General features: G+C 40.6%; 1 protein-coding gene across 2 annotated transcripts in view; it reads right to left on the minus strand.

Annotated features, from left to right (window-relative positions):
* TPP2 (tripeptidyl peptidase 2) overlaps nt 1-19,846 on the minus strand; it is a 62,853-nt gene that overhangs the window by 14,739 nt on the left and 28,268 nt on the right. Inside the window, exons 20-26 of one of the 2 annotated variants that reach the window (XM_074815353.1) lie at nt 17,373-17,469; nt 16,974-17,111; nt 14,907-15,151; nt 14,638-14,716; nt 12,687-12,725; nt 674-825; nt 484-580 (exon numbers count right to left, since the gene is read on the minus strand). In XM_074815353.1, the coding sequence (XP_074671454.1) occupies nt 484-580; nt 674-825; nt 12,687-12,725; nt 14,638-14,716; nt 14,907-15,151; nt 16,974-17,111; nt 17,373-17,469 (847 nt within the window). The remainder of the gene's footprint in view (nt 1-483; nt 581-673; nt 826-12,686; nt 12,726-14,637; nt 14,717-14,906; nt 15,152-16,973; nt 17,112-17,372; nt 17,470-19,846) is intronic. The other variant, XM_074815354.1, reaches the window with a different exon arrangement.

Here is a 19,846-nt window from a genome sequence, read left to right on the forward strand (position 1 = left end):
AGACCTATGTAAACTTTTGTGTTCATGGTTCTCCTTTTTGAGTACAATGACAGATAGTGGATTTAGCTGTGTCATTTCAAGAGGTTACCGTCCTCAATTGCCTGAGCAATTCTGCTAGAAGAAATTACCAATCCAGTAGAGGAGCTGAATGGAATGTGTGCTTGTCTCAGTAACCACTACTTAGAATAATACTGTTGTAGCCCAAAACAGTAAGGAAACTTACAAATGTGTTTAACTTAACAAGGAGTAAATATAAGCAAACATACTATAGGTAGGCATGCTTTCTTTCATCCTGCTGTGGGATTAAGTAAATCACAGTCAGTTAGGAAAGCAACTGTCAACCTAATTAGGAATTTCTGCTTTATAGTACTGAGTATAGCTATGGCAGTCACTTCAAAAGCAAACATGTATGAAGATAGATTCAGTTGTTTAGGCTACATGGATGTATTGAGACAAATTGAGTTTAAAAAGTGTTAAAACAACCTTTTCAGAATCCAGCTGATGAAGTCGTGCAACATATAATGGAAGATGATTAGGAAACGCTTCTTTCAACTCATTATACACATCAGTGGTATCCAGTCTAGAAGAGAGGAGGACACAGCATGAAAGCACAGATTCTGGATTCTTTTTGTACAGCTGCTTCCAACTTGTGTAGTCATGACAACAGACATACTTGGTCATCCACTGTATTTTTAGATCTCTTAAAGCTTCAGCAAATTCTTCTTTTACATCTTTTTCTTTTTCCTGTTCTCTTTCTTTCTCTTTGCTGCCATTTTTACTCTTTGATGGTGATGGTATCAGATGATAGTGAACAGTAAGGACATTCTGGAGGTGGGAAAAGAGACACATACTGAGAGGGATACAGTATACTTTTTTCTGATGCTATATAAAAGCTGAATCATAGCAAGCAACTACTGAGCTACACATACACAGAGCAAAGGTATTAGTCATCAAGAATTCAGGAACTGCTTTAACTTTTTATTTTAAGCAATGCAAGGATGTAAATATTAAGACAACACACTGGGTGTAAGACAAGAAAACCTAAAATTTAACAAGTTTGACATTTTTGTATCTGTATAATTTTACATAATATTAGTTAGGGAATCAGAAGGGTGGAGTTTGTTTGTTTATAAAAAAACCCCAAATAACTTGGTTAAAAGGCAAAGGAAAAAAACAGTTAGAGATCCTATCCTACAAATCTGTCAATAAATGAGTAAAGATGACAATTCTAAAAAATACCACCACAGTAGCATAAACATGAATCATGACATAGGATACACAAGTCTATTCCTCCTGAGACAATATTTCTTCCATGTGCCTACTGAATTAGCTGATGCATCCAGTCAACTGTTTTCAAGTTTACTGCTACAAACTTTCCTGTTTCACCTCTATCTGTGCTCAAATTAAGTAGACACAACAGCAAGATTTTAAGCACTATATGCTAGCATAGAAATATCGCTATAATTTTTCATGCTACACTAGTCAACAATTACCATGAGAAAAATCAGCTACAGTTATTTAAAAGGAAAATCCTAACTGATCTAAGACCATGCTCTGAAGTCCATTTCCTAATTTACATATAAGTTTGCAAACAAGCCAGCATTAGATTTCAGTCATTGCTTCTAAAACATTACAATTGTTAGGGGAGGCTGTTTTGTTGCTTCTGGTTATAATGTTTCAATTTTTAAAAAAGCCTCTCCCCAAACAGTAAGGGCTTGTGTCCCATTATTTTGTGTATATGATATTTCACAGAGAAGATCACTTACTTTAAATCCTCTAGATACCATCATTCTGCTGTAACATTGTGCAAAATACTGTGTTGCATGCTCAATTGCTGTGGCAATTTAACTTTTCATACTAATGATTCCAAAACACATTTGTGGGAATATGTTTCTCAAACAAGGTCAGTGGTGCAGAATGAAATGAAATCTTGTGCACGAGATGGAGTTATTTCAGGTTACTTAAATAGTGAATAAAAAGGGGACTGTTAGAAACTGCTATGCATAACCTTGAAATACTGGACTTCAACACTGCACTTCTGAAACTATTCAAGAACACTGATGCAGTACAATTTTATTTGAACTGATAGTTCAAACAGACCATCAGCTTGCTATGGGTTACTGAAAACAATAGTGGTAAGAGAAAGTGACATCGATATACCCTTTAAACAATTTTTCCAGCTACTTAATATGTAATTGCAGATGAACCACAAAATTGACATTTACATGTTTCTTTTAAAAACCTAGTTCAGATCACTAATCTACATTGAAACACAGCTTTCACAGGAACTATCCTGCACACGTGCATTTCAAGTATGGAGTGAGTGACCAGGCAGTACACCTAAATAAGACTTCAGCAAGACTTAAGGCAGAGCATGACAAAACAGGTCATGGAAGCAAGCAGATGCAGTGGAGGGTACAGAAATCAGGAACATGGTATGGGGCTGGCCAAGGTAATAAAAATGGTAGAAAGCAACAACGTTGTTCATTAAAGCAAAGCAAGCATTTTAAGATGCTGTTGTGGTTTGAATTCGGCTGGTAGCCAATCACCATGTGGCCAGTTGTTTACTTCCCCCTCCCTCCACACCCCCGTGAAATAGGGGAGGGACAAAAAAAAAATTCATAGGTTGAATAATAATAATAAAAATTACTATAGTAACAAAACAACAGTAACAACAGTAAGTCCAAACGGGTAAAATGCAGCAGTGGCTCACTGATCTGCGACCGGCACGCAGCCCACCCCCAGCAGCGATCCCGACCACACCAGAAATCCCACTGCACTGACCGGGAAACCAAACCAACTGAAATGGGCTGTGAGAGAGCACACGTCCATCTATATACTGAGCACGACGTCACATGATACGGAATACTCCAGTGAGTGATCCGGCCCAGTCCTCTAGCTGTGCTCCCTCTCAGCCCAAGGAAAGTTAACTATCCTGGCCAAAACCAGGACAATCTCCACCCCTTATTCCATACCATTTATGTTATGCTCAGGTTCCAAATACATTCTAAGGAATCACCACCCCTTTTCCCAGCTCTCACAGATATCATTCCCTCAGTCTATGGGCCATCCTTCCAAAGGGTCTACTGAGTTCATTTAGTCCATAACTTTGGGTTCCATCTGTCATGACAGTCTTTAAGGCTGGAGGAGCAAGGTGGAGTCAGCTCAGTTGGTGGAGCAGGAGGCTTTGGATGTGGCAGGAGGATGTTGCAAGGCACCAATTGCAATAACAGGGTTATTTGACAGTTTGATTCATTGGCTATTCTCACCTAAAATCAAAATCTCCTTGAGACACACATCAGACTTCTCTGTCCTTCTGCTCTACCCACCAAGTGCACCCAGGTCCTTGGGCAAAAGTAATCCCATGCATGGGTATACCTTTACCTGATGCAGGAATAACCCAGACTGTCTTCCCCAACATATTCCTAATGTGCACTATGGGGCTTTATCCCCATCCACGGTATGTAGAAGGTTTGATTGAACAGGACCAGCTTGCTTGGCAGATCCTCTGGTATTGACCAATCAGGTGGCTTTTGCTAAATGCATGTCCCAGTGTTTAAAAGTTCCACCACCCATTGCTCTCAGTGTAGTTTGTAGCAATCCATTGTATCGCTCAATTTTCCCAGAGGCTGGTGTATGGTAGGGAGTGTGATATATCCACTCAGTGCCATGTTCTTTGGCCCAGGCATCTATGAGGTTGTTTCAGAAATGTGTCCCATTATCTGACTCAATTCTTTCTGGTGTGCCATGCTGCCATAAGACTTTCTTCTTGAGGCCTAAATTGGTGTTCCGGGCCGTGCCATGGTGCACAGCATAAGTTTCCAACCATCCGGTGGCTGCTTCCACCCTTGTAAGCACATAGTGTTTGCCGTGCCGAGTTTGTGAGAGCGTGATATATTCAGTCTGCCAGGCCTCCCCATATTTATATTTTGACCATCGTCCTCCATACCAAATGGGCTTTAACCGTTTGGCTTGCTTGATCGTAGCACATGTCTCACATTCATGGATTACCTGTGCAATAGCATCCATAGTTAAGTCCACCCCTCGGTCATGAGCCCATCTGTATGTTGCATCTCTTCCCTGATGGCCTGAGGAGTCACGGGCCCAGCGAGCCATAAATTGTTCACCCTTATGTTGCCAGTCCAGATCTGCTTGAGCCACTGTGATCTTGGCAGCCTGATCCGCCTGTTGGTTGTTCTGATGTTCTTCAGTGGCCTGGCTCTTGGGTACATGAGCGTCTACATGGTGTACTTTCACCACCAGATTCTCTACTCGAGCAGCAATATCTTGCCATAATTCAGCAGCCCAGACGAGTTTGCCTCTGCGCTGCCAGTTGCTCCGTTTCCACTGCTGTAGCCACCCCCACAGCACATTTGCCACCATCCGTGAGTCAGTATAGAGGTAGAGCACCAGCCACTTTTCTCGCTCAGCGATAACCAAGGCCAGCTGGATGGCTTTCACCTCTGCCAACTGACTTGATTCACCTTCTCCTTCAGCAGCTTCAGCGACCTGTCGTGTGGGGCTCCACACAGCTGCCTTCCACCTTCAATGTTTCCCCACAATGTGACAGGACCCGTCGGTAAACAGGGCATATCGCTTCTCATTATCCAGTAGTTTATTATATGGTAGGGCCTCTTCAGCACGTGCTACCTCTTCCTCTGGCACCATTCCAAAATCTTTGCCTTCTGGCCAATTTGTAATCACTTCCAATATTCCTGGATGGCTGGGGGTACCTATTCAAGCCCATTGTGTGATTAATGCGACCCATTTACTCCACATGGCATTGGCTGCATGGTGTGTAGAGGGGACACTCCCTTTGAACATCCAGCCCAGCTCTGGCAGTCGGGGTGCCAGGAGGAGCTGTGCTTCAGTCCCAATCACCTCTGAAGCAGCTCGGACCCCTTCATATGCTGCCAGTATCTCCTTTTTGGTTGGAGTATAGCGGTCCTCGATCCTCTGTATCCCCGGCTCCAAAACCCCAGGGGCTGACTCTAAGTCTTCCCTGGTGCACTCTGCCAGAGACTCCGGGTAGGCCATTCTCCCTGGCTGCAGTGTAGAGCACATTTTTAACATTTTGTCCTGTCTGAACTGGCCCGAGGGCTACTGCATGAACTATTTCCTGTTTAATTTGTTCAAAAGCTTGTCATTGCTCCGGGCCCCATATAAAATCATTTTTTTTCCGAGTCACTTGATAGAGAGGGCTGACAATCTGACTGTAATTTGGAATGTACAGTCTCCAGAAACCCACAACACCCAAGAAAGCTTGAGTTTCCTTTCTGTTACTCGGTGGGGACATAGCTGTTATTTTATTAATCACCTCCATTGGAATCTGACAATGTCTATCTTGCCATTTTACTCCTAAAAACTGAATCTCTTGTGCAGGTCCCTTGACTTTACTACGCTTTATGGCAAAACCGGCTCTCAGAAGGATTTGGATTATTTTCTCCCCATTCTCAAAAACTTCTTCTGCTGTATTACCCCATATAATGATGTCATCAATGTACTGTAAATGTTCTGGGGCTTCACCCTGTTCCAGTGCAGTCTGGATCAGTCCATGGCAAATGGTGGGGCAGTGTTTCCACCCCTGGGGCAGTCGATTCCAGGTGTACTGGACACCTCTCCAGGTAAAAGCAAACTGTGGCCTGCATTCTGCTGCCAGAGGGATGGAGAAAAATGCATTGGCAATATCAATCGTGGCATACCACTTGGCTGCCTTTGACTCTAGTTCATATTGAAGTTCTAACATGTCTGGCACGGCAGCACTCAGCGGTGGCGTGACTTCATTCAGGCCACGATAGCCTACTGTCAATCTCCACTCTCCATTAGACTTTTGCACCGGCCATATGGGGCTGTCAAAGGGGGAGCGCGTCTTGCTGATGACTCCTTGGCTCTCTAGCTGACAAATCAGTTTATGGATAGGGATTAGAGTCTCGGTTGGCACGATATTGCCGTCGGTGCACGGTTGTAGTGGCAGTTGGCACCTGTTGTTCTTCAACTCTCAGCAATCCCACAACAAAAGGATCCTCTGATAGACCAGGTAACACAGACAGCTGTTTAATTCCTTCTGTTTCCAAGGCAGCTATACCAAAAGCCCACCGATACCCTTTTGGGTCCTTAAAATACCCTCTTCTGAGATAATCTATGCCAAGAATACATGGAGTGTCTGGGCCAGTCACAATGGGGTGTTTTTCCCACTCTTCTCTACTTAGGCTCACCTCGGCCTCCAATACAGTCAGCTTTTGAGACCCCCCCATCACTCCTGAAATACAAATGGGTTCTGCCCCTTTAAAATATGACAACATTAGGGTGCACTGAGCAGCAGTGTCCACTAAAGCTTTATACTGCTGGGGGTCAGATGTGCCAGGCCATTGAATCCACACAGTCCAGTAAACTCGGTTGTCCCTGTCCTCCGCCTGGCTGGAGGCAGGGCGCCTCTAATGTTGGTCATAATACCTGCTAACGACAAATGGGTTAGTGTGGTGTGCACGAGTTTCAGCCTCATCCTGATCACTCACTTCTTGTGAGTACAAGTCAGAAGTTCTTCTTATAGGATCATGAGCAAAGTTGACCTTTCTACTCTGTTTGGGCACTTGATTACTGGAAACCGGAGCAGCATTTCTCCTAAAAGAACCTCATTTTGTAGTTGTTCTTCTTTCCAGCTCACATATCCACTCTTCTAGGAGGTAGATAGGTTTTCCTTCCCATTTCTTCATGTCTTCTCCATAGTCACGCAGGCAATGCCACAGCTTCCCCTGTGGTGTGTACCGGTTCTCTCGAGTAGAGAAATGACTGTTCCTAATAGCCGAGATTCTGGTTCATGCAGGTGGAGAGTAGGACATGTCCTCTTTAAATTGCTGGAATTCTTGAGATAATTTCTCCACAACCACGACGAGGGAGGAAGAGAGACTTTCTTCATATTGCCGTAGTCGGTGAGCCAGTTCATCCACTGTTGGTCCCTCTTCGTCTCTCCAGTCCATTAGTGCTAATGCACTGACATATGATGAGGGTGTGCTCCGTACAAAATTCCTCCACATGGGCCAGGTGTGTTGCACTTCATCTGGATCTGTGGCTAGCCGTGCATTATCTGGGTCATAGTAAAACATCTCCCACACGGCTAGCTCCCTCAGATATTGAATACCTCCCTCCATAGTGGTCTGCTTACTTGGATGATATACAAAACCTCCTTGAAGGGATACCTCTCCCTCACACTTGACAGGAGTCGCCTCCAGAGACTGAGATTTTGTGTCTTCTTTCCAACAGGTTTGTCGATGACCCCTTCCCTAGACAGGGATCCCAGCTGCCTGGCCTCCCTACCCTCTAATTTCACACCACTGGCCCTGCTATCCCAGCATCAGAGCAGCCAGGTAACAAGTTGCTACCTGGATGGTGGCTGAAGTCTTTTTGCATGTCTCAATTCACTCAGGGATAAGGATTGGATGACTATCACTGGCTCTGCCTCCTCCTCCTGTCCTCGTGATGGGCCTGGTTCATCATCACCCTGTACACTGCGAGGGCATTTTCTTGTGCATTTCTTCTGTATGGGAGCATCTGACACTGTCATGGGTTGGTTCTCTGGTTCAGCTGCAGCTCCTGTCCTCGGGCTTGTAGTGGCTGCAGTTTCTGTTACTTTATTACCAGGTGCAGAGCCCTTCTCTTCCTCTTGTGGGTGCTGAACAGTGTTAATAGCACTCAGTAAGTGTGGGCTAGGCCACAGCATGTTGCAGTGAGCTGTGCCTCTCTGGAATTACCCAGGTGACAACATACTTTTTCCAAATATTCCACTAGTTCTTCAGGATTCTGAACCTGTGCAGGAGTGAAGTTCCAATACACCAGAGGTGTCCACTGTTCCAGGTACTTGCCCATGCTACTCCACACCCCCAGCCACTCATAATTCTCCAACCTTGGGGTAGATTTCCAGGTGATACTCTTAAATAGTTGCTTAACCCTGAACAAAACCTGAACCACATGCAGGAACACATTAACTCCTAGCAGTAAGAAGACCATGTTAATGTCAACATTCCAAGGATATTTGAAATTCCTGAATTTCTCAGACACAACTGTAAATAGCCCCAGGACTGATGACTGCATCCTGTCATAGATCAGCATTACAAAGTACAGCAAAACCAAAATCTTAACCCAACTCTCGCAGAAGGTGAGAAACAGCATGGGAAATATATATTGCAGATGTGGCGATAAAATCTTAAGGAGCCAAGCAATCAACATTATTACCTGTTCTGTCATTATCTCAAACCTCAGGCCCCACGTTGGGAGCCAAAAGACTGTCGTGGTTTGAATTCAGCTAGTAGCCAATCACCACACGGCCAGTCATTTACTTCCACCCCCACCCTGGTGAAATAGGGGAGGGACAAAAAAATTCATAGGTTGAATAATAAAAAAAAATTAGTATAGTAACAAAACAACAGTAACAACAGTAAGTCCAAACGGGTAAAATGCAGCAGTGGCTCACTGATCTGCGACCGGCACGCAGCCCACCCCCAGCAGCGATCCCAACCGCACCAGAAATCCCACTGCACTGACCGGGAAACCAAACCAACTGAAATGGGCTGTGAGGGAGCACACGTCCATCTATATACTGAGCACGACGTCACATGATATGGAATACTCCAATGAGTGATCCAGCCCAGTCCTCTAGCTGTGCTCCCTCTCAGCCCAAGGAAAGTTAACTCTATCCTGGCCGAAACCAGGACAGATGCCTAAGAAGTAACCGCAATATAAAAATGTGAATCAGTAGTTCACGGTGTCTTTTAAAAGATGTCTTCTATTGAGTCTAATACTTTCCTAAGAAAGAAACCTGCTTTCCTAGAAATATTCTTCTAATATTTCAGGATTTCCTTCTAGAAATTCCTCTTTGATCTTACTTGGCAACCTATGTTTGGAGTTATGTATATAAATGGTCTCTGCATTCTCAAGCCTTGGCTATATGAGAAGGCTCTATGACTCTGGTTTAAGTTTCAAACCAAGTGTAATTAGATTAACAAAATCCCACTTATGTGGTGAACACTTTCACTTAAGAGACCAATTATACGTAACTTAACCATCAACAGTAAAATGTCATCTCCCCTTTCTCTCAGCTAGACACTTTTGGTCTCATGAGATTCTGCAAGCTATAACCACTAAAAGGAAAACAATGAGTATCAGACCTAGGCACCCTCCTTTTTCAAAGGATCTTACAGAAAAAGAGGCACACTCTTCTCTACAGACAAACTTATTTCATGGGATAAATAAGGTTTAGGTGTTTATCACGTTTAACTAAACTATCCCAAGACCATAAAGATGGACTGAAGGCTTTTTTTTTTTTCCTCTATTCTGTCTGTAAACACTAGCATCATTTATAAAACTCGGCAGCCCACTAGATACTGGAAGATCCCAGAGTGACACATCATTGCCATTACAGAAACATCCATCATTAGAGATTAAGGAGAAGAAAGGCAACTCCTCACAATTCAGCACTTTAACAAACTGTTACTGTTTTTAATTTAAACTGTTTTCTTATTCAAATTCCACTCTAACTGTTCCACAGCAACAGACCTGCTACAGTAGTGCACTGGATTTGATTCTACATATACCTATAAAATATATAGAGCTGTAGACACAGAAAGGCAGCGAGTGAGCATATTATCCACTGAAAATATGGCTTTAAGGAAACTTCCAAATTAATGAGAAAGCTGCCCTGTTTATCCTCTAAAAAAAATGAAGCAATACTAAAAACTTTGGAAACATATTATAGGCACTTTGGTCAGTGTACTCTGCACAGTTTGACAAGCCTCTGAGTTTACTTTTAACTAGAACTACAAACTACATACATAAACAAGCACAATGCCCTCAGAACAGTCACCTCTTAAAAGAGCTTAATTAACAGTTAATGTTGTTTAAAGATTTAAATTTAGGTTTTTGACTGATGATTCAACATCTGGTGCTTTCTGTGGAAAAGACATATGAACTATTGTTATTTGTACTTTAAAGCATTCACAGCAAAACTAACCACAGGAAAAAGCACCTTGAAGGAACACATAGAATGGTTTGGGTTGGGAGGGACCTTAAAGATCATCTACTTCTATCCCTCTTGCCATGGGCAGGGACACCTTCCACTACACCAGGTTGTTCAAAGCCCTGTCCAACCTGGGCTTGAACACTGCCAGGGAGGGAGCAGCTACAACCTCTTTGGGCAACCTGTTCAGTGCCTCACCACCCTCACAGTAAAGAATTTCTTCCTTACATCTAATCAAAATCTGCCCTCTTTCACTTTAAAACCATTACTCCTCGTTCTATCACTACACTCCCTGATAAAGAGTCCCTCCCCATCTTTCCTGTAGGCCCCCTTTAAGTACTGGAAGGCCACTATAAGGTCTCCCTGGACCCTTCCCTTCTCCAGGCTGAACAACCCCAACTCTCTCAGCCTGTCCTCATAAGGAAGGTGCTCTAGCCCCCTGATCATCTTCATGGCCTCCTCTGGACTCACTCCAACAGGTTCATGTCTTTATGTTGGGTGTCTCAGAGCTGGACACAGTACTGCAGGTGGAGTCTCATGAGAGCAGAGGGAGAGAACCCCAGGTCTCATTTTCCATTTAATAAATACCATGCATATCTGCATATACACACAGTTGAATGTGCTTAAGGGATCTGTATCTGCTTTAAGATGCATACAATTTCTGCAACATTGTTTATTTTTACAGCAATACTCTTATTTAATTGAAAATTAAATTTCTTGAAGTCACCAGCTAGGTTTACACAAAATTAAATCAGACATGTACTTCATCCTATTTTTGAAGGCCTCCTGATTAAACAGGGATAGTGTCTTAATGCTCAAAGGAAGTCATCCTTTTACATTTGACTTCACAATGGTATTTATTAGTCTTCCACTAGTACTTATCAGTATCTGTATAATGCATTTCTTGCTTCAAATTGGAGGAAAGGATGGAAGAGTAGGGAGAAAGATGTAGAAGTTTTCTATCCCTTAGCTAGCTGTTACATATTGCTGTTCAAAAGCTGCATTATGTAAAACAACAAAAATATGTTTCTCACAGACCAGAAAAAGTCAACGATCTGTTTTCATTCTAGCTATGTTCAGGGCAAAACTTGGAGACAAGGGGAAAAAAATAATCAGATTGCAACTGCATTACAAAAGTTAGGTTGTGGAAGAAGAAAGGTACATAGAACCAACTTGTTTTTCACATGGTTGTTTAGCACATGCCACCCTGTTAAGAGACCAAGGGCACTTTAAGGGTACATCAGCTTCCCAAGCCACAACATTAGGGCACACTCTACCTCAGTGGGGATCAGTTTAGAGGAGAAACATCACTGAATTCTGAACTTCATACATATCACAGGTTCAGCAGTCAGAGAGAAAGGATTTTTTTTTTTTAAGTCCGGAGACACTGAAGACACAAGACATTAAGTAAAAACCCAAACCCAAGGGTTGTTTTGGGGTTTGTTCCAGGTTTGGGTTTCAAATAAAATTCCCCAGAAGAGCTCTTCAAGCAGAAAATTATGGATTAGGTATACAACTCTGCTTTCTGTGTCTACTAAAACAAAGTTACCTTCTTATTCTGTGGAAAGAACCCATTGATATTTTCGTCCAGTTATAAAAGAATTAACTAGCTTCTTTGGGAAATGTTATTTTCTGGCATAACCTCAAACTGCTTTCATGCAAAATAGAGAAGTTGTTGAAGTATGGGCTGGATGAGCAGTCAGGTGGACTGAAACCTGCTGAACGGCCAGGCCCAGAGGGTGATGATCAGTGACACACAGTTGGAGACCAGTAACTAGTGGCGTACCTAGGGGTCAATACTGGATCCAATCCTGTTCAACATCTTCATTAACGATCTGGATGATGGGGCAGAGTGCACCCTCAGCAAGTTTGCAGATGACACCAAACTGGGAGCAGTGGCTGATACAGCAGAAATCTGTGCTACCAGAGGGACCTTAACAGACTGCAGAAATGGGCTGTCAGGAACCTCATGGAGTTCAACAAGGAAAACTGCAGTCTTGCAGCTGGAAAAGAATAAACCCATGGACCAGTACATGCTGGGGGCCACCCAGATGGAAAACAGTTTGGCAGGAAAGGACCTGGGGGTCCTGGTGGACACAGCTTGAATGTAATTCTTTTTGTAAATTCTACTATCTGCTACATCACTGTATAAACTCTAGCCTATAACAAGTTATATTCAATTTGAGTAGAATCATGAATTGAGAGACTCTTCAATCAAGTCCATCCCTCCTAAGAAAAAACTGCTTGCTACAGTATGTTTTTTACAACTGTAAAAACTGTATAATTAGATATTGAATTCTACATCAGAATGTTAGGTTTGTGTTCAGTTCTCAATTTGCAGACAGAATAGAACAGGCAGAAACACTTGCCACAGAAAATCTTGACCAAACACTGAAGATTCCTGAGTATTTAATAAAAATTATAGACCACTAATCACCACATGCATTTTTACAGCACTTATTGCAGAAGTATCCAGATGCTCACATGCCTCAGTTTTGTATTACAGTAGTGTTTTGTCATTCTACCAGTAGACATACTTAAGGTGCTGAAGTAAATAACTCAGGACTAAGGAGATAGATGAGGGAGACAAATTAAAAACCAATACTGGTAGACAAATTCTTTAAGTCATATGCAAAAAGACTTAAGTATATCTTTTTCAAAAACTAACATTCAGTACCTTTTTAAATTTTCCTTGTCGCTTTGCTGCAGACTGCCCCTGGGAGTTAGAATAACATACTGTAAGAAAACATGCACACACCACACAGGATGGAGACACCTTCTCTGTACAATTATGGTTATACTTTCAACCTACAGATTCTTAAACTTTTAGAGAGTCACATCTATGATCAAACATGCTCTTAAAGCATGCTCTTTCAGGTTTTTAAAATTAATAAAACAATGCATTATTGTGTATACAGTCCATTATTCCTGTAAGACAAGCAAGTGTTGTTAACCACTTAGCTTAAATTAATAAATTACAGAAATTCAGCCTCAAAAGTGTAGATTTTAGATTTTGACTGTTTAGTAGCATTGTTCTATTTTGTAATAAATATACAGAAATTAGATACATTTTCCCTCACATTGCATCCACTTGCTGACCTAGAGACAGCTTTGCGGCCTAGTTGTCCTTCTTTGTCTCCTGGTACATACTGAGGGTTCATTAAAGGCAGCAGAAAGTATCTTGGTGCTATTTGATACCATCCTTTTTCCAGTGAAACATGACCATAACAGTAATGTCTTAGGCTATGACATGAGACACGCCTCAGCTAGAATTTCTCTCCATGTAAGCTCTTAAGTATTCTTCATCACATGAAATTTTATAAGCAATACCTATCTACCTCCTACTTCCCGTCCCAGGAATCATTGTATATAACCACTTAGTCTGGTTTTGAAATAAGATAGATGAGAATTACAACCAATAGTTCAAGGAAGTGCAGAATTCAAGTTAGGGAAACTATACTACACTACTGTAATGGATTTACCGTGGATTTCATAAAAGTATGCTTGCAACCTTGCAGGAATCACAAAGAAATATAAAACTGATTACTTTAGAGTTCTTAGTTACTGGGTTTTTCCTCACTGATACATAAATTCCCCTGACAGACATTATCTAACCTGCAGTGACATGCAATCTGCCCCAGAAGTACTACCTATAACCAGATCTGATTGAATGAACCACACCTTTCTACTCAACAAGATCTAAAGGTATGTGCCCACCTACTCAGAAACTTATTTTCTATGAAAACATACTCTAGTTTTATATATGTTGTTCAGCCATATCTAGTGACGTATGGACATAGATGAACTACCTCTAAATACTAACAATCACCAGAATTGATTAAAATTTATTCTCAGATTTGCCATCTATTTAAAAATAGCTAAGGGAATCTTCTAAATACCTTAGCACCAAATACACACAAGAGCCATCTGGTTACTATAATCCCTGTTGCACTACAGATTCATACAAGTTAGAAACCCATTTTTACAGGATGATGTATTATGAGCAAAAAAACCCTACAGCTTTTTTCTAGCATCACATACAGAGATCTTACATCATTCTGTTGGAGCATACAGTCATATTAGTGGTTGACAACATTAGTGTGCAGCAAGTAAGAATATCTGCTTATGCATTTGACTCAGCAAAATTCCTACTACTGTGTGACAGTAACATGTAGGTGTTAAGAAAGCACATATTTTTGCTGAAAATTGAATGCATGCAAGGAAGAGTAGAGCTGTTTATTAGAGAACTAACATGCATGAAACAATATATATGCACGTATTTTTCATTCAAAAGTTACACTATGCTAGGCAATTACACAAAATCACTTTTAAAGGCTTCACACCAACAAAAAAGCAGTTGCTTCTAGAAATACAACAATCCAGACCAAAAGAATTTGAATTGAGAATTTAGAAAAAGTGATTAAATTTGAAATAAGATGAAAATAAAAATAGAGCTGCTTAGAAGTTACTCTGACTTTATAATGAAACAACTGCTTCTAAAGTGTGTTGTTACTAAACATAGTGCTCTTTAAAGTACTAAAGTCATGAAATACAGCACTTCCTGGCATGCCATTTACCGGATTCAAAAGTTTCAGAAAAAGAAGCCATGATCCATTTCAAATACTCACAGCTTTCTTTCCAAGCTCTGTTTTAGACAGTGTAAGAGCTCCTGCAAGATAACATCCTGGCCCTGCTCCTTTAGGTATTCTATTCAGAGAAAGAAAGTTCAGTGTTAAAACCAGGTTCATTAATGTTCCATGGGGACTACAAACAGTGAAAGCAACACAAGAGGAATTACAAAGCCAAAACAGGTAGACACTATTAAAGCACCATTTCAGTTAGGTGCAGAGGCAGCTGGTTAGATGTAGATGAGAAAAACAGGACTTTAGTAACTTACTTGTCATCAGGCAGAGATGTAACAAAGAATGGCTGACTGTGTTTTGGTGGTAATGTCAAACTGTTGGATTTCTTCTTCCCTAAGAGAGCAAGGCTATGGTTTTCATAGATATCTAAGCTCAAGGTACTAGACAACCTGTGAGAAACAATAAATGGAAGGTCTTTGATGCGATCCAGCTCACTGTTCTGTTCGTGACGAATTTGTAACCGAATAGTGTAATCTCCTTTTTCCAGTTTCACAGAATACTGAAAGAAAGAAGTTCTCATAAATGTCAAGATTAAATACTTCATCATTCACAAAGAAACCCAGAAACAAGACTGTCATGTTCTCCTTGATTCATATAGCTCTAGTCATTTAAAATATGCTAGATTGCTTAGTTTTGGAATCTCCTGAAAAGAGTGCTTCCAAGACTTGATAGCAGCCAAAACACATTTTGTATTCACCGAAAAAAAAGCAAGTTTTCAGATCACAAAATAGGCTGACATCCTTTGTTCCTATTCTAACACTGTATTAACTGCTCAAAAAATAATCTGAATTCTTGCTAAAAACTTTCAGTTCAAAACCTCTAGCTGGTTTGCTTTGATACACTTTCAGTTTACTGTGTAACTTTGGGTGCTCTGTGGTTTAAAATCACAGGACACCTTCCACTGTCTCAAATATTGTACCAGCTTTCACACTGAAAAAGCCAGTATTCCTATGCGACTTAAGGCTGCAGTGTGAAGAGCTGACAGACTCTTTGTCCTGAGCTTTTTATATATTATTAGGAATATTCATATAACAATCTCCATTTATTAAACAAAAAAACCCCAAAAAACCACCCCCCCAAAAAAATCCAAAACATAGCCAACAAAAAAATCTGACTCTCAATTTCTTATTTTTGAAAACATTCTTTCATTTCTATCAATGTGGATGTTCTGAGCAGTAGCATGCTAAGTTTCCTTTCTGCTGGTGCTGCTGTAATACTAAAGGCAGCTATAAGTAGAAAGGGACAATAATTCAGAACTACCCTGCTCCCAGAATCTCCCTCTCCTGAGTTAGGGAGTCATGTTTCTTGTTGGTATTTTTTCCTGGATTAAATAATTTTGAATTGCTTTAGAACTGTTCTGTGATGCACAACACCAGAGATTTACAACACGGTGGTCCACCAGGTGTAAGCAACAGGCTACTTCGGTGATTTTCAGATTTTATAGCACCTTGAATATGCAAGTTAAGGAATAGAAGTCTAAATAATGCAATTTCTGAAACTTATAAGATTCAAAAGACATGCTTTAAAGTTAATCTTTTGTACACTCCCAGAATGATAAATCTATCAAAATAAACATTACATTGATGAAGTTCAACTGTGATTTTGGATTTAAAACTATTTTTTACCAAACCAAAAACTATCAAAAACCTTCTCTTATGCTCTTTTTTTTTTCTTTTTTATTCTCCGCCCCCCCCCCCCCCCCATGATCCAGGCACATGGTCTGTTCCAGCTGAAAGAGATCCCCACAGAGGGTACAGTATCTACAACTGTTGTAGAAAAACCTCCCTTTGAAAGATGGCAACAGGAAGTAAACCAAGCTATAGCATTTAAAAGGCTAACTGAAGACATCAACAGCACAGAACTCAGCCTTCATGGATACAGAAACCTCTGATCTATCAGCAGATAAGTCAGACTACATAAAAAATAATGCATCCTTTCCACTTTAAATAGAAAAGTTCAAGGTATCATCTTTGTAAAAAACCCAAACATAAAGACAAGAAGAATTTGAATTCACTTGAGAAGCACCAGTCAAAATCACAAGAAATCACAAGTTAACAGCTTTCTGTAGAAATAAAACACAGCATAACTTTTCCTTCTTCCTTGGAAAAGGGAAAAAAATCATAGCATTCTATTTTATGGAAACAAACCTGTCATTTTTTTTCATACACATATATCACCAATGAACCTGTCTTCTTGTGAAGATACAAGAACATTGTACCTATGCATCAGGAAATGTTAGGAGCTAACAGCAGGCCTGGGAGGTGAAAAAGAATGAAAGTTTTCACTGTGCAGAAAACAGAAGGTAAAATACATTACTCTACCTGGTGTGGATAGGCATCTCCTGAACCCATTTGTCTTTTGTTCTGGTCAAAAATAATCCACAGTTGACTATCAAACTCAGATTCATACAACAATTCACAAAGAAGTGGACAGCTTGGAGTTACTTCTCCACTCTTAGGCTATTAAAAGAAAAGTCAAAACATTTAATTCACTACTGAATAAACCAAGTACAATCCTTACACACATATTCAAAGGATACCTGAATGAAAGCCCATTTCAAGCAACAGTAGCTCCTCAAGAGAACTAAATCAGAATTTTGACTGTAGAAAGTTAATCTAGACCTTGTTTCTGACAGAAAACTTAAAAGTTAAAATCTGCTTTTAGAAAACATGCTGTATTTATTAATGGCTTTTAAAAAACCAACCAACTATAACCCTTACCTGATGAAAGTTATAGGTCAAAATCATCTCATACAGTTGACGATTATTTGGTAAAATGTCTCTGGAGCCCAAAGGTTTTATTTTTGCACTCACTGGTCTGCAGTTAAACAACAAAAAAACAACAGAAGGTACTCTTAAGAAACATGTATCCTCTATCAAAATTTGTCTTGCTTAAGCAGAGACATATTCTGAACTACAACTGAATTCAGCACATGCAATAACATCTCTTAAAATATTGTAACTATCCAGGCAGCATAAATTCCTCAGTTAAAATGAATGTCAGTTCAAAACCAAGGTTTCGTGACATTACAGACACTGCCAAAGAAAGAAGCCAGAGTTTAGCAATCACATCTAAATGCTCAAAACTAAAGGCCATTAAAAAAAATAAAATGGGAAAGCCAACAGACCTCAGGATTAGGAAAAAAAAAAAAAAAAAAATCAGGCTACTTTACAACTCTAGTATCCATGCCACAATCAGCACTTTTGTTCATAGATTGAAAGATTAATGGTACAGTAATTAGAGGACAGAATAAATAGTTATTAATTGTATGCTACAGAAGGTTTTATCAGAAGAAGACTCTGTAAGAAGCCTTACAGAAGTCAGAGTAGTAACACAGAAGAATGCCAACTCAGTTAGGACAAACTATTGTTCAGAGCAGCACAAACACTTTAAACCATAAGCATCAAAGAATATAGGCTATTCTCCCCCTCTATTCCACTCTTGTGAGACCCCACCTGGAGTACTGCATCCAGCTCTGGGGTCCCCAACAGAAGACAATCATGGACCTGCTCGAGTGGGTCCAGAGGAGGGACATGAAGATGATCAGGGGGCTGGAGCACCTCCCGTAGGAGGACAGGCTGAGAGAGTTGGGATTGTTCAGCCTGGAGAAGAGAAGGCTCCGGGGAGACCTTACAGCGGCCTTCCAGTACTTAAAGGGGGCCGACAGGAAAGATGGGGAGGGATTCATTATCAGGGAGTGTAGGGATGGGATGAGGGGTAATGGTTTTAAACTGAAAGACGGTAGATTTAATCAGATAAAAGGAAGAAATTCTTTACTGTGAGGGTGGTGAGGCACTGAAACAGGTTGCCCAGAGAAGCTGTGTCTGCCCCCTCCCTGGCAGTGTTCAAGGCCAGGTTGGACGGGGCTTTGAGCAACCTGGTCTAGTGGAAGGTGTCCCTGCCCATGGCAGGGGGGTTGGAACTAAATTATCCTTAATGTCCCTTCGAACCAATCCATTCTATGACTCTCTGATTCTAAATAATAACGATATAGGAAAATCAGAGCTTCATAAATAAAGAATAGCAGAATGAGGGTGGCCTGGCATCATTTAAGTTCACATTTCATTCATTCTGACAACCTATAATTACATGATCAAAATTTTTCTATGAGATTCTGTCAGCTCTTTCATTGCCAAGAGCACAGACTAATCATCCAGCAAAATATCTGTGCTGTATCAGACCACAGGTCCATTTAACCCAGGTTTCCTAGTCTGGCAGACACCAGATAGACTGCTGACAGAAGACTTAAGAACCAAGTAATATCACACATGATACATCTCCCTAATAATTACCCTGCCTCCAAGCATTTGAAACTCAAGCGACTGAATGAGAAGCCATTCAGTACTCTGTTTTTTTTTTTCTTTAAATCTGTGTTATGACTCATAACTTTGAGTCACTATTCAGGCCTTAATTTAAATACATAAATATTTCTCATTAGTTTACTTAATTGCAGCTCATTTACTGTCAGATGAGTGCCCCAAATATTACAAGGAGTTAAGAGCATCTCCAGTTTACAAACCAAGAATGAGGCAAAGATATTAGGGGATTGTTTTATTTCCCCACTTAAGGCATATCAAATCAGGTGTTCCTGAATCTACCATTAGGCAGCATGTTCATTAAACAATAAACACCTAGCAACGTCTATTCCAATTACAAGTATCCAAAAGCCCCTGATAGAGCCCAAGGTCTCCACTGAGAGGCCCAAATAATGGAAAACTTTGGATTACTGACCATGGTGAAACTGTCTGGTCCAAGTGTTAAGACTACTGCTTAAACTGTATGGCTTTGTTTTTTTTCCTCCTGAAGTGACCAACTTTAGTAATTGCTGCACTGGTTAGGAATTTTCCAGCAAAGCTTTTCCTCCAAATCATCACGTGTCAAACTGACAAGATAAACAACTTTCCACACAAAATTCTGCACCAGATCCTATAAAAACACTTTCAGTCAAGCAGGAGAGAGAAGACCATCTTGCCAGGTCAAAATTGGGCGGGATCTGAAGCAGCTGCTTAAAAACCCCCAAAACAACTAACACCAATAACTCTACAATTTGTATCTTTAGATATTAAAGTGTCTTTTAGGTAAAAGGCTTAGAGGTCTAAGTGTCTCCTTCGGAAGCAATGGAATATATTTGTGATTTTTTAAATTTTTTTTGTAATTTTTATTTATTTTATTATTAGCTGAAGGAAATAATTTG

The sequence above is a fragment of the Strix aluco genome, chromosome 2, assembly GCF_031877795.1.
Source record: "Strix aluco isolate bStrAlu1 chromosome 2, bStrAlu1.hap1, whole genome shotgun sequence".
NCBI lineage: Eukaryota > Metazoa > Chordata > Aves > Strigiformes > Strigidae > Strix > Strix aluco.